Source organism: Oncorhynchus masou, chromosome 28 (genome assembly GCF_036934945.1).
Source record: "Oncorhynchus masou masou isolate Uvic2021 chromosome 28, UVic_Omas_1.1, whole genome shotgun sequence".
NCBI classification, from domain to species: Eukaryota; Metazoa; Chordata; class Actinopteri; order Salmoniformes; family Salmonidae; genus Oncorhynchus; species Oncorhynchus masou.
In genome coordinates, this window is record NC_088239.1 from 44901064 (window position 1) to 44921168 (window position 20105).

The 20105-nt window shown below is 40.6% G+C and overlaps 1 protein-coding gene across 2 annotated transcripts in view; it reads left to right on the forward strand.

Moving 5' to 3' along the window:
* LOC135517650 (contactin-associated protein-like 4) overlaps positions 1-12742 on the forward strand; it is a 189166-nt gene extending 176424 nt beyond the window's left edge. Inside the window, exons 21-24 of one of the 2 annotated variants that reach the window (XM_064942150.1) lie at positions 2555-2642; positions 7707-7925; positions 8405-8476; positions 10768-12742. In XM_064942150.1, the coding sequence (XP_064798222.1) occupies positions 2555-2642; positions 7707-7925; positions 8405-8476; positions 10768-10967 (579 nt within the window). In that variant the 3' untranslated portion in view covers positions 10968-12742. The remainder of the gene's footprint in view (positions 1-2554; positions 2643-7706; positions 7926-8404; positions 8477-10767) is intronic. The other variant, XM_064942151.1, reaches the window with a different exon arrangement.
* Positions 12743-20105: the final 7363 nt, after the last annotated feature.

Here is a 20105-nt window from a genome sequence, read left to right on the forward strand (position 1 = left end):
CAGTGATGAGGCGACTCCAGGATGCTGGCCTTCTCGGCAGAGTTCCTCTGTCTAGTGTCTGTGTTATTTTGCCCATTTTAATCTTTTCTTTTTATTGGCCAGTCTGAGATATGGCTTTTTGTTTGCAACTCTGCCTAGAAGGCTAGCATCCCGAAGTCGCCTCTTCACTGTTGACGTTGAGACTGGTATTTTGCGGGTACAATTTAATTAAGCTGCCAGTTGAGGACTTGTGAGGCATCTGTTTCTCAAACTAGACACTCTAATGTACTTGTCCTCTTGCTCAGTTGTGCACCGGGGCATCCCACTCCTCTTTCTATTCTGGTTAGAGCCAGTTTGCAGTGTTCTGTGAAGGGAGTAGTGCACAGCGTTGTACGAGATCTTCAGTTTCTTGGCAATATCTCACATGGAATAGCCTTAATTAGACTTGATGAGAAAAGATATTTGTTTCTGGGCATTTTGAGCCTGTAATCTAATCCACAAATGCTGATGCTCCGAACACTCAACTAGTCTAAAGAAGGCCAGTTTTATTGCTTCTCTAATCAGGACAACAGTTTTCAGCTACACTGTATTGTATTGTACTGTAACAATGTCTACACTGCATTTCTGATCAATTTGATGTTATTTTAATGGACAATAAAATAGCTTTTCTTTCAAAAACAAGGACATTTCTAAGTGACCCCAAACTTTGGATCGGTAGTGTCTGTAAATAAGGTTTTCTGTTTTTTATTTGTAATACATTTGCAAAAATGTCTAATAATCTGTTTTCACTTCATCATTATGGGAGATTGTGTGTATATTGGTGAGGGATCAAATATATTTCATTCATTTTAGAATAAGGCTGAAACGTAACAAAATGTGGATAAAGGGATAGGGTCTGAATACTTTCTGAATGCACTGTACCTTAGCGCAGTGGTTCTCTCGTGGGGTGCTAGTACTCCTTGGGGTACCTGACCTATCCACAACGGGCACTTGGGAAGATTCATAAGAACATAGTCCTGGTGATTGGTTGTACATGAGGTAATGCAAGCAGAGCAAAATGTAATTGAGTGTAGCATAACCTAAAAAGATTCAGAACCACTTTCTTTTTGAAAGTCAGCAAGAGGCAAGTATAGACAAGTAGGTCTATATGCACTATATCTACACTGCTGAGCTGTAAATGTAAGTGTGTACATGTTAGCAGTGTGGGATCTATGTCGTGGTCAGTGAAAGTAATTAATAAATGAAAGAATATCACTCCCAGCCGATTTCGATATACAGTGAGATGTGATACAACTAGAGTGTAGTGGGATGAAGAGTGATGAAGGTTTTGCATACCGTAGTTCTGCTTCTTAAGACTGCAACTATCATGAAGTCAAAGTCCTTTGTCAACATCACAGTAAGCGACAACCCTAGGCTTGTTTTGCAGAGCTGTACATATTCAGAATGCACAGACACGTTCCAAATCTCAGCCATTAAGCGGGCACACTCATTCACAATTTAAAGACATTTCGGGCAACAGGAATGACTCTGAAGAAGAAAGGGTGGAGAAAAGGAATAGGATAGAGAAGAGTATAAAGAAATCAATAGAAGTTTAAAATGTACAGTCGTCTTCCGAAGGGGTTGAAATCTGTGAGGAGATTGGCAGAGTATGTTTTTAAATTTCATGAGGTGTAACACCAAATTTGGTTGTTATTCTTCTCAGCCATTCTTCGAAAGACACATTTGGACAGCAAATGGAGTTTTTTCCCATATATAGTAAACATGATTAATTAGATCATTCCACATTTCTGTTCAGCATTGACCTGATGTGAACGGAACCTGCCTCTCTAGTTAACATGATATTAACCCCACTGCAGCACCCTTAGCTATTTTTAATTACAGTGTAATGTTCTTAACTAGGTACTCTTCATTACAAATTGAAGATCAAGGCTTGCTGGGTATTTTCTGAAACAATCCAGGTAAAGTGTTTTTAAAACCAGGGATCAACCCTTCTTTGAGGATTTGAACTACAGTACAGAAATCCACCTGTAACTGCAAGACCATACAAACACGCATATTTAGACACCCCATTAATGCACCTCGTAATGAAAGAGTGCATGTCCAATATGTGGGAATATTGTAATGCACTAGACTTCCATATTATTCTCATAGTGGACAACACTCGTAAGTGTTTACTTCCATGCTTCTGACCACCCAACAACATGTTGACGTAGTCAGACTCGAACAACAACAAATATCTATTTTGTTAAGCTACTGTTTGGCATTCTCAGCTAAACTGCATCAATTAGTGTACACTTCGAGTAGTAATCACATTTTCAATAATGTAAGTTCAACTCGAAAATCTGTCCAAGCTCTAGTACTACTTTCCTTTTTTTAATTGAATGGCAGAGACTGAACAGCCAAGCGATGATGTGTTTAAAGTACTTTGAAGAGCAGGGTTTAATTAAAACACTCTAAATGGAAGAGTACATTCTCCATCATCTGAAACATGAAAGTGTAAATTGTCTTTTTTTAATCCCCAATTTGACTATTCAACAAAGTGTTTACAGGTTCTATTTCACTTTTGTTTTTTTAGATTGACCAGCACAGAAGGGAAGACTTCAATCTCACATCTGATACAGAATTCAATGCTATCAAGTCAGTTGTCCTTGGGAAAGTGCAAGGTGAGAAATATACCGATGTAGGATCTTAATTTGATCACTCTTTTGTTGCTGAGATTTTTCCAGCACGATAGGAAATGCAAACGTCTAGTGTATTCAAAGTTTAAAAAGGCTTCAAAAGATTGTAATTTCCACTTTAACATGAAAAAGACTTCATGGAAAATGTATCAACCCTTACAAAAAAAAATGGCCATCAATTATAATCCACATAATAACTCACATTTCCTCTTGCTGCATGATTATTTTTATGCTGTAGAAAACTGTCTCAAATTAAGACGCTACATCTGTACGACAGGATTATTAAAATGATGAAGGAGAAAGCCATTGAATAAAGAATGCTGAAAGGTGTTTGGCCGTGTCTCTCGAACACAGGACTAAAGAGCTGGTTACAATCCCACTCACCAGAAGCTTTTATATAAAATAGAAATATGAGTGGAATCGTTATGTATTATTACGTGCATTTTAGTGCTATGTAGGAGGATGATAAACTGATGGGGCAAATGCACATGTATTACAGTATTGTTTGTTCAGTCAGGCAATCAAAATTCGACATGACATGTTATGATTGGTGCATGTCTGTTTACTTAAAGTCTGAATAATATCGGCTTTATGCATTGTTATTGTCTATCCCCTGCTTCAGAAATAGGGCACTTTATGCAGGTCTAATACCAATGTATTTGCTTCAAAATAGGATGTCTGTTTTCAATAGTAATGAGGAATGATTGAAAGGAACAGATGCAAATACAGCAGTTGCAGTCTAGTGCATTCTGAAACATTTTAACAAACAAAACAAGTAAAATAATGCTCTCATACTAGGCCAACCTACAGTGTATGTCAGATGCAAACCATTTCAATTGATCTGTGACAATGTCAAGAATGTCACAATGACAAAGTCATACAGTAGCTACTGTGACATTGTTATTGACTTCTTTATGACCTTTCAAGAAGCTCCATTAGTCTAAAATCGGAATAATCCAGTATAGCTCTGGGCTATAATGACATGTGGGGCTAAGGGGTCTGCTCTCTGGTCATGTGGGACACACACACCACACACGCGCACACAGACACAGCTCAGTGTTTTAACACCATAGTGCCCACAAAGCTCATCACTAAGCTAAGGACCCTGGAACTTAACACCTCCCTCCACAACTGGATCCTGGACTTCCTGATAGGCTACCCTGGTAAGCTGATCCTCAACATGGGAGCCCTTCAGGGGTGTGTGCTTAATCCCCTCCTGTACTCCCTGTCCACCCACGACTGCGTGGCCAAGCACGACTCCAACAGCATCATTAAGTTTGCCGACGACACAGCGGTGGTAGGCCTGATCCCCCGACAACAATGAGACAGCCTATAGGGAGCAGGTCAGAGACCTGACATTGTGGTTCCAGGACAACAACCTCTCCCTCAACGTGGTCAAGACAAAGGAGATGATTATAGACTACAGGAAAAGGAGGGCTGAGCACTCCCCCATTCACATCGACGCGGCTGTAGTGGAGCAGGTCGAGAGCTCCAAGTTCCTTGGTGTCCAAATCAACAACAAGCTATCATGGCTTGTTGTTGACTGGCTGCATCACTGCCTGGTATGGCAACTGCACGGCATCCGACCACAAGGCACTACAGAGGGTAGTGCATACGGCCAAGCTTCCTTCCTATACCAGGCGGTGACAGAGGAAGGCTCCAAAGGCCTCCAGTCACCCATGTCACAGAATGTATTCCCTGCTACCTCGCGGTAAGCGATACCGGAGCGCCAAGTCTAGGTCCAAAATGCTCCCTACAGCTTCTACTGTACAACCAAGCCATACTACTGTTGAACAATTAATCAAATGGCTATTCGGACTATTTGCATTAACGCCTGCATTAGCTGCTGCTACTTGCTGTTTATTATCTATGAATAGTCACTTTACCCCTACCTACAGTACCAGTCAAATGTTTGGACACACCTACTCATTCAAGGGTTTTTCTTTATTTGTCTATTTTCTACATTGTAGCATATTAGTGAAGACATCAAAACTATGAAATAACACACATGGAATCATGTAGTAACCAAAAAAGTGTTAAACAAATCAAAATATATTTAATATTTTATATTCTTCAAAGTAGCCACCCTTTGCCTTGATGACAGCTTTGCACACTATTGGCATTCTCTCAACCGGCTTCACCTGTAATGCTTTTCCAACAGTCTTGAAGGAGTTCCCACATATGCTGAGCACTTGTTGGCTGCTTATCCTTCACTTTGAGGTCCAACTCATCCCAAACCATCTCAATTGGGTTAAGGTCGGGTGATTGTGGAGGCCAGGTCATCTGATGCAGCACTCCATCACTCTCCCTCTTGGTCAAATAGCCCTTACACAGCCTGGAGGTGTGGTTTGGGTCATTGTCCTGTTGAAAAACAAATGATAGTCCCACTAAGTGCAAACCAGATGGGATGGCTTATTGCTGCAGAATGCTCTGGTAGCCATGCTGGTTAAGTGTGCCTACTAAATTAATCACTAGCATTGTCACCAGCAAAGCACTCCCACACCATCATATCTCCTCCTCCATGCTTCACAGTGGGAACCACACATGCGGAGATCATCCATTCACTCACTCTGCATCTCACAAAGACACATCGGTTGGAACCAAAAATATAACATTTTAAACACCGGTTTAATGTCTATTGCTCGTGTTTCTTGGCCCAAGCAAGTCTCTTCTTGTTATTAGTGTTATACTTTGCAGAAATTCGACTATGAAGGCCTGATTCAAGCAGTCCCCTCTGAACAGTTGATGTTGAGATGTCTGTTACTTGAACTCTTTGACACATTTATTTGGGTTGCAATTTCCGAGGCTTGTAACTCTAAGGACCGTCCGTATTCTCTGCAGCAGAGGTAACTCTGGGTCTTCCTTACCTGTGGCGGTCCTCATGAGAGCCAGTTTAATCATATCGCTTGATGGTTTTTGCGACTGCTCTTTAAAAGTTTCCAGATTGACTGACCTTCATGTCTAATGATGGACTGTTGTTTCTCTTTGCTTATTTGAGCTGTTCTTGCCATAATATGGAGTTGGTCTTTTACAAAATAGAGCTATCTTCTGTATACCACCCCGACCTTGTCACAACCTAGCTGTTTGGCTCAAACACATTAAAAAGGAAATAAATTCCACTATTTAACTTTAACAAGGCACACTTGTTAATTGAAATGCATTCTAATTGACTACCTCATGAAGCTGGTGGAGAGAATGCCAAGTGTGCAAAGCTGTCATCTTAGGGTGGCTACTTTTAAGAATCTCAAAAATAAAATATTTTTTTACACTTTTTTGGTATCTACATGATTCCATGTGTGTTATTTCATAGTTTTGATGTCTTCACTAATATTTTACAATGTAGAAAATAGTAAAAATAAAGAAAAACCCTTGAATGAGTATGTGTGTCCAAACTTTTGACTGTTACTGTACATGTACATATTACATCAGTTAACTTGTCTTACCTTTACCCCTGCACATTGACTCGGTACTGGTACCTCCTGTATATAGCCTTGTTATTGTTATTTTATTGTGTTACTTTTTATTACTTTAGTTTTTTTCAAACCTGAGGCAGACAGTCTTTTAATATTTTCTGAACTTGTTGTTCTTAAAACTGCATTGTTGGTTAAGGGATTGTAAGTAAGAATTTCACGGTAAGGTCGACAACTGTTGTCTTCAGCGCATGTGGCAAATACAATTTAATTTGACGCGCGCACACACACACACACACACACACACACACACACACACACACACACACACACACACACACAGAGAGAGAGAGAGACGGAGCTCTATGGGAGTGTAATGTATCTCAGATGACCTGAACCATGTTAACACGTGACCAGGTCCTCGCTCTTCTCTAACCCCTCCACCCTGCCGCAGTCTGTGTGTCATATCAGGATCAAAGAGCTGGCATGGAAGTGGTTTCAGTGTCCTTCCCAGCAACACCTGTCATCAATCACACTAACAAATTGACCTGTAATGAATGCAGAGGGGAGGGTGAGAGGAGTAGGAGAGGGGGAATGGGGTCGAGAGAGAGAGAGAGAGAGAGAGAGAGGAGTAGGAGAGAGACAGGGAGAGTCACATAGAGACTTAGAGAGAGAGGGGAAAGGGAGAGAGATAGGTAGAGAGGGAGCGATAAAGAGAGAGCCACTCAGAGAGTGAGTGAGTGAGAGAGGGGATAAAGGCAGAGAGAGGGAGAGTGAGTAGGAGAGAGTCAGGGAAAGAAAGAGAGAGAAAGATGAGAGTATATCGATGAGGTCTGACAGGAGAAATAGCTATCTGGCTGTTGTAAGAAGGAAGGATACCTTCAGGATACAGTAGCAGTGTGATACAATGTGATGCTGTACAATGCCATCAGCTCACTGCCTTTAAGAGCACTTATAACCATGCAAATAAAAATTCATAGTCATTGTCATTTGGAAGAGACAGTAACCCAGTTTTCCTGGCAAACATAGGGTTTCACTTGATCCAAGCCAGTCAAATGGGGGCAGTGTTTCTGGGGTCTCTCATTATCTTCTTCATGTCTAGATTCAGATTAAGAGTGTTTAATAGTACAGGGTTGCAGGTGTGATTGCAGTGTCCAGTGAAAATCTTAGGCTCTGAACTCGAACATGCAGGACTAAATGAAATAAAATAATACATCATAACAACTGTGGCAGTGATTCATAAATAAATGTCCATTGGGGTGGAGGCAGATTAGACTGTTGAGGGGGGGGTGACCATAAAGGGAGCAGCATGACTATTGAGGATGTGTGGGGACCAACTGAAAGAAAAATATCTATAATATACATATTAACAACTACAATAGTGTTTAATATCGTTGGGGTGAGGGGTCCCTAGGAGGAGCAGCATGTAAGGTAAGTGACCGTGAGGGGGGGGAAATGTCAATAGGGGTACTATTGTTAGCTGTCAATGAATTAGACTATCTGTCAAATCAATCAATAATACACTAAGAGAGAGCAGTGGATCCTACTCCTTTTACCCTAGATGATCACTATACCGGATCTCACTGACTGTTTCTGCATTTTTGTGTGTGCGTGCGTGCGTATGCGTTTGTGTGTTAAGAGTCTGGTGAGCTGGATCCAGAGATTGCCAGGCTGAACTCCCTGGGTTTCAGTGGCTGTCTGTCGGTGGTCCAGTTTAACTCCATCACTCCACTGAAGGCAGCACTACTCTACCCAAACACCAGCCCAGTCATAGTGACAGGACCCCTAGCTGAGTCCACCTGTGGTTCCTCATCTCCAGCCAATACCTACCCAGCCGAAACCACACACCCCCTATCAGGTAAGAGGGGAGGATTCAAGTTCTCCTTAGCTATTCTGGTGGGTGGAGTCTTTGGTGAAGGGCAGGATTCTCTCACTTTCTGTTTGAGTGCTTTTTGTTTTGCTTTAACTCCACTTGAGAATCTCCACTTTTTTTCTGAACTGCTTTTCAAGCTTTATCAAGGGCCCATTTAATGAGTACACCATCTTCCTTGATCATTAACTGAGAATGGAACTGATTACACTGTGGCAGATTAGTTAATTAATTTCTACGAGAGAGATTTCTCATTTGCATCATCTTTCTTTCGTGGGCATCCTCATGCAGTTTATGACTGAGGCCGTAGTATTAAATGAACCCTGCATAGACTGATGATGACTTCTGCTACTGATTCCCTCTCTCTCTCTTTTGTCTTTCTTATCCTTCATGTTCTCTCTACTTCTTTTTCTGCTGTCTCTCGCTCTCTATCTCTCTGTGTCTTTCTGTGCATCTCTCTGTCGTAGACCATTCAGGTACAGTAGGTACTGGTGAGCCTATAGTTAACGCAATCAAGAGTGACTCTGCATTGATTGGAGGTAACAGGAACATGTTTCTCATGTCACAATAAACCATAGTTGTATTTAGTGAAACAACATTATTAAATTATCCTGGTCAAAATAGAGAACATTGGGCCTCCCGGGTGGCGCAGTGGTCTAAGGCACTGCACCACAGCGCTAGCGGTGCCACCAGAGACCCTGGGTTCGAGTCCCTGCTCGGTTGCAGCCGGCCGCGACCAGGAGGCCCATGGGGCGGCACACAATTGGCACAGAGTCGTCCGGGTTAGGGAGGGTTTGGCCGGCAGTGATATCCTTGTCTCATCGCGCACTAGCAACTCCTGTGGCGGGCCGGCCGCAGTGCACGCTGACCAGGTCGTCAGGTGCATGGTGTTTCTTCCGACACATTGGTGCGGCTGGCTTCCGGGTTGGATGGGCATTGTGTCAAGAAGCAGTGCGGCTTGCCTCTCCCGTGTCCGTACAGGCGTTGCAGCGATGCGACAAGACTGTAACTACTACCAATTGGATAAAAATAGAGAACATTGATAATACCAGGCTCACTTGCAAAATACAGTCCACTCTGTAATTTTTGGGACACTGAAGCATTTATTTCTTCTTTTGACTATATACTGTATTTCAAAAGTGAAATCAAACAATGACTATGAGGTTAAAGTGCAGACTGTCAGCTTTAATTTGAGGGTATTTTCATCCAAATTTGGTGAACCGTTTACAAATTACAGAATGAGTGAGAAAGTTACTGATGGACATAATATCATACCCCTCAAAAAATGCTAACCTACACTGTTATTGTAATGGTGCGAGGTTCTTGGGGGTATGATATTTGTGCAACTGTAACTTTCTAACTCGTCATTATTCACGATTCATTCAAGATGATCTGTGATCACGATAGCATCCACATTTAATGTAGATGTGTTTATAAACACATTCTATTGTTATTTACAATAAAAGTTACTCCAAAATGACACAATACATTATTTATCATTAATTTCTATTGGGCACAAAATAATCTTAAACACAACTAAAACAAAGAGCAAATGCATCCAACAAATGTGTAGAGTGACAAGCTTGATGTAATTATTGGGTGCTATGAATATTGGAACAAATACTTCATTTTTTACTACTTGAATACACAAATAAGTGAATTTTCCCAATACTTTTTCTCCTCTAAAATGGGTGCACTATGCACAAAAAGTACTGTAATTTCTATACCCAAAATAGATGACAATACCCTCAAATTAAAGCTGACAGTCTGCACTTTAACCACAAATCATGTTTTGAGTTCAAACCCAACCTTTTGGAGTATAGAGCCAAAATAAGAAAAAATGCTTCACTGTCCCAATAATTACAGAGGGCACTGTATTCGTTTTTCTCAGAGACAACACTGTATAATTCCAATTTTAATTAAATAAATGAAATATTTCAGCAATTGATATGGCATATTTGCAGCATCACATCACAAAAACTTTTAAGCGACTATCGCCACTGATTCAAAGTCAAGGTTGATTAATTCCCATCCGTTACAATTGCTGGAATGTAGACGGTAGTTCAAAGTCGTCCTTATACAGGCTGATTCAGTGCCAAATGCACAAAGGACACCAAAACTAATTAAACGTTTAAATAAATTATTTGCTGATTAAGGAACTTTTTACAGCTATCTTCAAATACTTTGTCATTTTAAAACCACTGTAATATACCATTGAATTGGGTCTGGCCTTACTCTGGCTTCCTAATAAGATATATCATTTTCTCTTGATAATGAAATGCACCATGCATAGCATAGCAGTGTACAAGGACTGTAGCTAAGGTTTATGAAATGAATGCCTGCGACATTTGCGAGAATTGAACTGGATTTCTTTGTGCCGTGCCTTGCACAGAGAGGAACCACGGCTTTCAGAAGCTTGCGTAATGCCTTTTTAGAGTTTAGATTAGCAACAGAAATCAGACAGGCTGGGTAATAGCAATGAAATACCCACAGGATACATTGCCATATTATTTCTGTAAAGGCTCCCATGCCATAGACAGATTTCACAGAGCAAAACGTGGAGTTGAGAAAGGCATTCATGTGGTCTCAAAGCCACTGTGCTTTCTCTGTCTTTGCATCTGAAACCCATGCAGATGTCACAGTTACACAATGTATCATAATTGGTTGCTAGTTAGAATTCTTTAGTTGTTCTCCAAAAAAAAAACGATTCTCTTGTCGAAGTGAATTTTTTTCTGTAACAGCATAAGGAATAGTGAATGTGAATTCATTTTGATTCGAAATAAGTGCCCTTTTCTTGTTTCGTAACTCAATATTTTGTACTCCTCTGCAGGTGTGATTGCTGTAGTGATATTTGTGATTCTGTCTGCGTTGGCAGTAATGGTAAGGCTCCTGTATCGACGGAAAGAGACGTTCCACAGCCAAGAACCCAAAAGCATCAAACCTGAGGCAGACAGTCCTGAGTACCCTTTCCACAGCGAGCCCACCTCACAGAACATACTAAGTGAAAACCAAAAGGAGTATTTCATATAGCTCCATCTGTCCACCCCCGGACTTTCTCAATTTTTGACTTATCCAGTGAATCTGATTAAGGAAGTACAGAAATGCCTTCCAAGCCCTAGAGACATTAATTACATTCACAGTGCATTACACACACATGCAGTAAAAGACCCTCAGCAACAGTCAAAACAAGATGGCTGACCAAAATGTGGAGAAGATAAAAAAAAATCCTATCAATTCGTCCATGTATTGTTTTTTCTTGTTTTACTGGGTGTTGTTTTTTTATATACTACACTGAACAAAAATATAAACACAACTTGTAAAATGTTGGTCCCATGTTTCATGAGCTGAAATAATAGCCCATAAATGTTCCATTCACACAAAAAGCTTGTTTCTCTGAAATGTTGTGCACAAATTTGTTTACTTCCCTGTTAATGAGCATTTCTCCTTTGTCAAGATAAACCATCCACCTGACAGGTGTGGCATATCAAGAAGCTGATTAAACCGCATGATTATTACACAGGTGCACTTTGGGACAATAAAAGGCCACTAGATGTGCAGTTTTGTCACATAACACAATGCCACAGATGTCTCAAGTTTTGAGGGAGTGTGCAATTGGCATTTAATGTTCATTTCTCAACAATAAGTTGCCTCCAACATCACTTTTGAAGAATTTACAGTACGTTCAACCAGCCTCACAACCGCAGAGCATGTGTATGGCATCGTGTGTGCAAGCAGTTTGCTGATGTCAACGTTGTGAACAGAGTGCTCCATTGGTGGGATTATGGTATAGGATGGCATAAACTACGGACAACGAACACAATTGTATTTTATCAAGTGGCAATTTGAATGCAACAAAATACCGTGAAGAGATCCTGAGGCCCATTGTGAGGCTCATTTTTTTTTAAATGTATCTGTGACCAAAAGATTCATATCTGTATTCCCGGTCATGTGAAATCCATAGATTAGGGCCGAATGAATTTATTTAAATTGACTGATTTTCTCATATGAACTGTAACTCAGTAAAATCAATGAAATTGTTGCATGTTGTGTTTATATTTTGTTCAGTACAGGTACTGGTGATATGACACAGAAGTGTTAATGATATAGACATTGAAAGGTGTTGATACTGTCATTCATGGGACTGTAAATATTCTTAAAAATGTAAATGTTGAATTAATGTCTTTATAACAATCGCTGTCTAATATTCTTCTCCGGTGATGCAATACCTAAAAGATGATAATAACATACACTAGAGGGATTTATATGTACCTGCAGTATGGTTATGAAGATGAAAATAATGTTTGGACTATTGAGTTGAAAATATTTTGCTATTATATTGATGAATGTTGGCTTCATGTAGTGTTAACATGTCTGAGCCATGCAGAATCCCTCTACACTCCACATATAGTACTGTGTATTTACATATTTCCAATATGGCACACCAACTTTCTCTGGTACCACAGTAAAAGCATCAGATCAAACCAATCTACCAAAATACATATAACCCTTTAGAAATGGGTATCACTCAAGCAGAGGGGTGGGGATGGAGGGGGGAAATCCCCCCCCCCCCATCCCCCCTACAATTTGCACCCTACATAGCAATGATAATTGAACAAATGAAAATAACAAAAATTCCACTGACAAAACTTGTATGTTATTACAGTATTATGTTCCATACAGTATGTTCATTTGAGGGGGGGGGGGGACTTTTCTGTACTTCAGACAGTTCCTTTGCAAGCATTACCTGTAATTTTATGTGCTTTCTCTGCATTATCCTGGACAAAAATAAAGCATTACCATTTAAACACCGCTTCCTTACCTCCCGCAGGTAGACCCCTTTAACAGATCAAGTTCTCAGAAAATCCAGAAGTCAAAACACAAGGCTTGCTCTAAAATCTTCTGTCTGATTGTTACTTTTAATGATGACGCAGGAGAAGTATTTCATATTTTTTTTAAATGCTAATCTCTAGGAAAATACATGGTTTGGTTTGCCTGACAGACAGACAGTTTGGGTGGCATAGTGATTCACAGGTAACAAGGGGATAATCAGAGGAAAGTAATCTGTGAGACGCTGACAGAGAAGAAGAGAAGACATCTGATGAAATGGTAGCACTTCAGTTTACAGTGCTGAAATAACGGTAACGTCTGGTCAACAAGGGAATAAGACTGCAATGAGCAGGTAAGAACACATTAATAATCTGTTAGTAGTTTGTATGTAGCTGCTAAGTACTGATGTAAAGTGATATGAATTTTCCTTTTGTTATGAAACAATTATTAATTACTGAAGAATGATCAATAATAGAGGCTAATAAGCAGAAGTTATGTAGTAAGTATTTAAGGCCATGACAAGGTGGAAAATCTGTTTATGTGCCCTTGAGCAAGGCACTGAACCCTAATTTGCTCCAGGGGTATTGTACTTCTATGGCTGATCCTGAAAAACAACACATTTCGCTGCACCTATCCAATGTATGTGACAATAAAAACATCTTTACCTGTATTTTTTGTAATTCAGAACTGTTTTATTTAGACTATCTAAGAATATTACTGTTACTAGTAGCTAGCTCTGGTCCACACTAGCTCTGGTCCAGGGCATAGCTAGTAACTCTGGTCAACTCTACCTCTGGCATAGCTCGTAGCTAGCTAGCTCTGGTCCGCAATAACTAGCATTATTGCCCTGACCCAGGGTGTAGCCAGCTAGATAGCACTGATCCGCACTAACTAGCTCTGGTCCAGAGTGTTGCTAGTAGATTAAGAGAGCTCACCTGCACTAGCTCTGATCCGGGGTGTATCTAATAGCTAGCTAGCTTTGGTCCAGCTCTCATCCAAATGTAGCTTGTAGTTAGCTAGCTCCGGGCTGCACTAATTAGCTCTGGTCTAGCTCTGGTCTGCACTAATTATCCCTGGTCCAGGACGTAGCTAGTAGCTACCTAGCTCTGGTCCGAACTAGCGCTGATCCTCACTAGCTCTGGTCCAGAGCGTAGCTAGCTACTTAGCTAGTAGATAGCTAGCTAGCTAGCTAGCTAGTTAGTAACTAGCTAGTAGCTACGCTAGTAGCTATCAAAAATATTACAGTGGATTACTTTTGTATAATAGTACTTCAGATAATTAAATACTTTTCATGTTTTCTAACAAATGTATTATATGAGTCTGCTTCGATGCTTGCTGAGGAGAGGTGTGTGTAGTGTGGAAAAGCTTGCCATTTAATGTAATTGGCTTTGCACTGCAATTCATTCACTGTAGGTATTTCATCTCAGCCAGTAATAAAAGACCAGAACCACTAGCAGTGTGTCCTGGTTCCAGTCAATCTACATGCACCACAACACAACGCATGTCCAAAGCCATAGAGTGCAGTAAGCAGTGCATTCAAACATACTGTTGGGCAGAAATTGCATGAAATTAAGTCTGATATACCTAAAAGTAAAGTTATAAAGAAAGACAGTGAGGTACACAGAAACTATGGTTAAACTATTAAGAAAACTGTAAGCCATTACACTATTATTTATCATTAGGCATGTCAGAGGCTTGAAAAATGAGCGAATGGATTTAAAAGCAGGTGGTATAGCCCACCCTCCAAAATGCCATGTGGCTAAACGAGAACACTGACATTTTGCCAAGGCAGAGATGAATGGCCCACACCGAGACGCGCACGGACAGCAATGGATGTATCAATTCTGGCCTAATGACAATCGCCAAATGTCATTACACTTTGTGGTGTTTTGTGTAGCAGATGTCTCTTTCTATTCACCACTTTTTGGAGGCTGTTGTGAGTGGATGAACCTTCACGGGTAGCCTAGTAAAGGAGCCCTTTTAAGTGATTGACAATCAGATGCAAACATAACGGCTGGTTGTGTTTACGCCACAATAAAAGGTCATACATTTTAAAAGCTGAATGACAAACCTTTACGACTACACTCTTGGAAAAAAAGGTGCTAAGTAAAACTGTAGAGGGTTCTTTGGTTTGTCCCTATAGTATAGTATAGGGGAACCCTTATTGGTGCTTTGTAGAACCCTTTGCAGAGAAACCTCTATGTAGGGCTCTTCAAAGAACCCCCTGTATATGGTCCTAACTAGATCCCTCTATGAAGGGATCTACTAAGAACCCTTTTATCTTTGGATGGTTCTTCCTACTGCAAAAACATGCCATGCTATTGTGTGAGGAGAGCTCCAAACAACAAAACACTTTTTTCATGTTTGATGAAGGTGAAATGTGTACTTACATTCTGAAATCTTGCTCTGATTTATCATCCAAAAGGTCCCAGAGATAACATGAAGTGTCATTTTGTTAGATTAAAATCATTTTTCATATCCTAAAAATGTCCATATAGCATGCACGATCGATTTTGCATTTCCACTCATTCAATTTGCAAAGAAAGGAATCTGTGAAATTCTAACCCTAAATATTATTTCAACCAGTCAAATCAGGCCTGCAAGTCACATTATGCTGGCTGGCCACGTGATGTGTAATTCCTATTCGAATCCAGCCATAGTTAGCATATCCAACAAGTGTAATTGTTAATCCCCCACAACCTGCATTCAGAATGACTGCCAGGGTAAGGAAGTCTGAATACTGAGACTACCTCAATCATCTAAACTGGAACAACCATCTAAGTAACGGGTGCCATAAAACCAACAGATTGGATTAGTTCAGAAAACGGTATGTTATTTATCTTGGTGTAGCATAAAATGTATTAACCAATCAATTTAAACACAAATAAAACAGTAAAACAAACATTTCAGGAAATTGCACTGCAATAGAGCATGCTGGGAAATATTATATGCAGTATGGTTCTATGTAGAACCCTTCTTGCCTTTCAATGAAACCTAATTGCCTCCCAAAGAATCATCAAAGAACCCTTTCTCTCCCCCCAAAATGTTTTAAGATGTTAAATGTTCTACGTAGAACCCTTTAAAAGTATCCTTGTCTTCCAAAAAGGGTTCTTCTGATCAAAACGGTTATTGGTAGAGCCCTATCCCTTTTGGAACCCTTTTTTCAAAGAGTGTAGACCCACAGAGATCCTATTGAATTAATAGAGATGTTATTTCTAATTCTATGAATAAATGCGTGCTCACAGTGCCAATATATCCTCCAAACACCAACTTCGAGTGCGTTATACATTTTATGCAACGGGTTACCCACATATTCAAATATTGATTGACATATTAAAAAATATATATATATTTTGTTTAATTTATTCATACTATTTCATTCTTCCATAAGATATAGTCCCGACACAAATCTAGTGTTGCTCTGTGTCTATGGATTCAACCCAGTTGTTTGTTCTAAATGTTCCTTTGCCATACTGACTATCCCTTGCTTGCTAGCTAGCTATCTACGGCTAAACGTACAGTCACATCAAACAGTGCATCCAGAATAACAATGAAGTAGCTGCATTTGCATTTGTTTAAGTTGTTTTCTAGTGAAATTTATTTGGACACATCCATAACAATGTGGTAATGAGGTGCGATTGCACTTGGCATTAAAATGCGCTCTCTCGTCACAACATTGTTGTTCAAGAGCTAGCCAACAACACAGCTAACACAATCACTAAAGCTGGAAAGACTGTAAACTAGCTGCACTTCCTTTTGCTTTAACTGTTTTCTATTGACAGTTATTTGTATAAATCCATAAAAATGATACTGATTCATGATTTCGACTGGCTTAGAAAAGCTGCCTACCTGTCTGTCTCATCCTGTTCATTAATATGGGACAGTTGGAGATCAAATTTGAATATGGAAACAATGTAAATGTCGGAGAGACAGACGGCAAGGTTTATACAAGTCTCCTCTGTTAAAAACTAAAGGTTAGTCTAAAAGAAATGTGAGCTAATGTCTAGATGCTTCTTATAGTGGGCTGATGAGAGATTGCGCAGTCAGCTGGAACAGAGTAAATAGGCATTTTAACGTCATAGATTTATCCGGTGGTAACTTGTGGAATAGACACCAGCTGGAATGTGGTTTTAATCAATCAGCATACAGGAGTAAACCCACCCATTGTATATAAAAAAGTAACAGTAAGGGCCACAGAAACTATGGTGAAACTATTACGAACGTTTAGCCCCCTCAAGCCAATGTCTCCTCAAGGTAGCGGGTAACTGTACCTCACCGTGATCTGATTTAGGCCTCGGTAGTCAATACACGTGCGCTGACCTCCCTCCTTCTTCTTCACAAAAAAGAAACTCGAGGAGGCGGGTGAAGTGGAGGACCGAATGTACCCCTGACGCAGGGATTCGGAGACATATGTTTCCATAGCCACCATCTACGCCTGTGAGAGGCGATAAACGTGACTCCTGGGAAGTGCAGCGTCGACCAGGAGATTTATCGCACAATCGCCCCATCGATGGGGTAGTAATTGAGTCACATTCTTTTTAGAGAAGGCGAGAGCCAAATCGTCATATTCAGGGGAAATGCGCACGGTGGAGACCTGGTCTGGACTTTCCACCTTAGTAGCACCAACGGAAACCCCTAAAAACCTCCCAGACAACTCTCGCAACCACCCCGTGAGAGCCCTCCGTTGCCAAGAAACAGTGGGGTCATGACAAGCTAACCAGGGTAGGCCAAGCACCACGGGAAACACAGGAGAGTCAATGAGGAAAAGACTGATTCTCTTCTTGTGACCCCCCTGCGTCACCATACCCAGAGGAGCGGTGGCCTCCCTAATTAACCCTGACCCTAATGGTCGACTGTCTAAGGCGTGAGTGGGGAAGGGCACAGCCACAGGAACAATGGGGATCCCTAAACTAAGAGCGAACGATCTGTCTATAAAATTCCCAGCCGTGCCTGAATCGACGAGCACCCTATGCTGGGAATCCGGGGAAAACTCAGGAAAATAAACATACAAAAACATGTCAGCAACAGAGGGCTCTTGGTGAGAAGGGTGCCGGCTCACCTGGGATGACGGCAATGACGCCAGAGTGCCCTGCCTGCTGCCTCGAACCCCAGAGGAAACAACCCGGCATCGACCGGCAGTGTAACCTCTGCGGCCACAGATGATGAACGAGTCAGAACCTCCTCCAGTCTCCTTATGCACCTCCCAGCTGCAATTGCACCGTAATAGCCGGGGCAGTTTAATTGCAAAACCAACAGCATGAAGAATATCATGACATGGGTACAAAACCCGACGTGCACCAGTCAACTTGTGCACAAGCACTTACAATAAACATTCCCACACAAAGACATGGGGGGAAAAGAGGGTTAAATATACAACAAGTAATTGGGGGAATTGAAATCAGGTGTAAGGAAAAACAAGACAAAACACATGGAAAATTAAAAGTGGATCGATGATGGCTAGAAGACTGGTGGACGATGATGGCTAGAAGACTGGCGACGCCGACCGACGAGCGCCGCTCGATCAAGGAGAGGACCCAACTTTGACGGAAGTCGTGACATTAACACTGGAGTGATAGATGTGCAGATGATGATGTGCAAGTAGAAATACAAAATGGCTTAAGGACAACAAAGTCAAGGTATTGGACTGGCCATCACAAAGCCCAGACCTCAATTCCTGTAGAAAGATTGTGGGCAGAATTGAAAATGCGTTTGCGAGCAAGGAGGCCTACACACCTGACTCAGTTACACCAGCTCTGTCAGGAGGAATGAGCCAAAATTCACCCAACCTATTGTGGGAGGCTTGTGGAAGGCTACGCGAAACGTTTGACCCAAGTTAAACAATGTAAAAGCAATGCTATCAAATACTAATTGAGTGTATGTAAACTTCTGACCCACTGGGAATGTGATGAAAGAAATAAAAGCTGAAATAATGAATTCTCTCTACTATTAGTCTGACATTTCACATTCTTCAAATAATCTGGTGATCCTAACTGGCCTAAAACAGGGAATTTTTACTAGGATTAAATGTCAGGAATTGATTAAAACAGAGTTTAAATATATTTGGCTTAGGTGTATGTGAACTTCCGACTTCAACTGTGGTACATATGAAAAAGCTTCCAATGAAAGAACACCCCACCTCTCTCATGGTTTAAACCATTTATTTCTATTCAGGAAAATTCAATTCACTTCATACGAGTACTTAGTGGCTACATGCTAACTTAACGCGGGTTAATCCCGCGTCTTATTTCCCTGTTGATTCCTATTACTTTCTGGACTTTACCTTGTTATTTCAGCACTGTAAACTAAAGTGCTACTCCTGGAGCACAAAGTTTTTTAATTGGAAGACTTGTGAAAACATCAATGTTATTTTTCTCCACAGTGCTTCTTTCGGTCAAGTGAGATTTTCCAGAGTTTTTAACATTGTATGAATGGTCATTAATATCTAAAAGAAATGGTTGAAGAGAGGTGTCCATTAGGCGGCTGTTCTACTGCACTCACAGTCACACTCATGCTGCTGCCAGAAGACTTCTCTCTATCGCCGAATGGTCAAGTCCAATTATAAAAGATCTCCACTGCGTTATGTATTAGGGCAGAGTTTTACACAATACCACCTTGTGTCCCAAATGGCACCCTATTCTCTTTGGAGTGCATTACTTTTGATCAGGGCCTACAGGGCTATGGTCAAAAGTAATACACTATATAGGAAATATGGTGCCATTTGGGAAACAAATGTCCACAGAGTGGATTCTAAAATACCTCTGAACAAGACAGATGGACAGCTAATATTGAGTCTCTGCCTAGTATCGCTTTATTCAGTATAAAGACCCTCACACTCCCATTGGTATGTCTCTGCTAACGTGGGAACATTATTTTTACATTTCAATCAAGCTGTAAAGCTGAACTTCCGCGATGTGGATTGAAAAGAGCCCTAAAACACCTATGTACAGAAACAGCATATTGAGTCTCTGCCTAATCAGTAAAACATTATTTTTTATTTTTCATCCTTGTGGGATTTTAGCAGAAAAGCAAAGAGACAGTGTGTCACTTTGAACTTCTTACTGATATATGCCTGTGAATAGATTAACGCGGAGGAGTGAATGCATCTGTTCTGATTCATTGGACTAGCTGTGTATACCGTTGAAGAAACAAATACACAGTATCTGAAGTTTTAAGGGGTATTAAAGGTTTACTCTTTCTTCTTTACTAGTTTAAAACTTGTTTTACACTGTTTGGGATTGAGCTGAACACTGCTCAAAGTAACTATAATGTAATTATGCTTATTGGTGATTAACAGTTTAATGTCAGTGAGATGTCATTCTATTCAGGTTAATTTTAAATAAA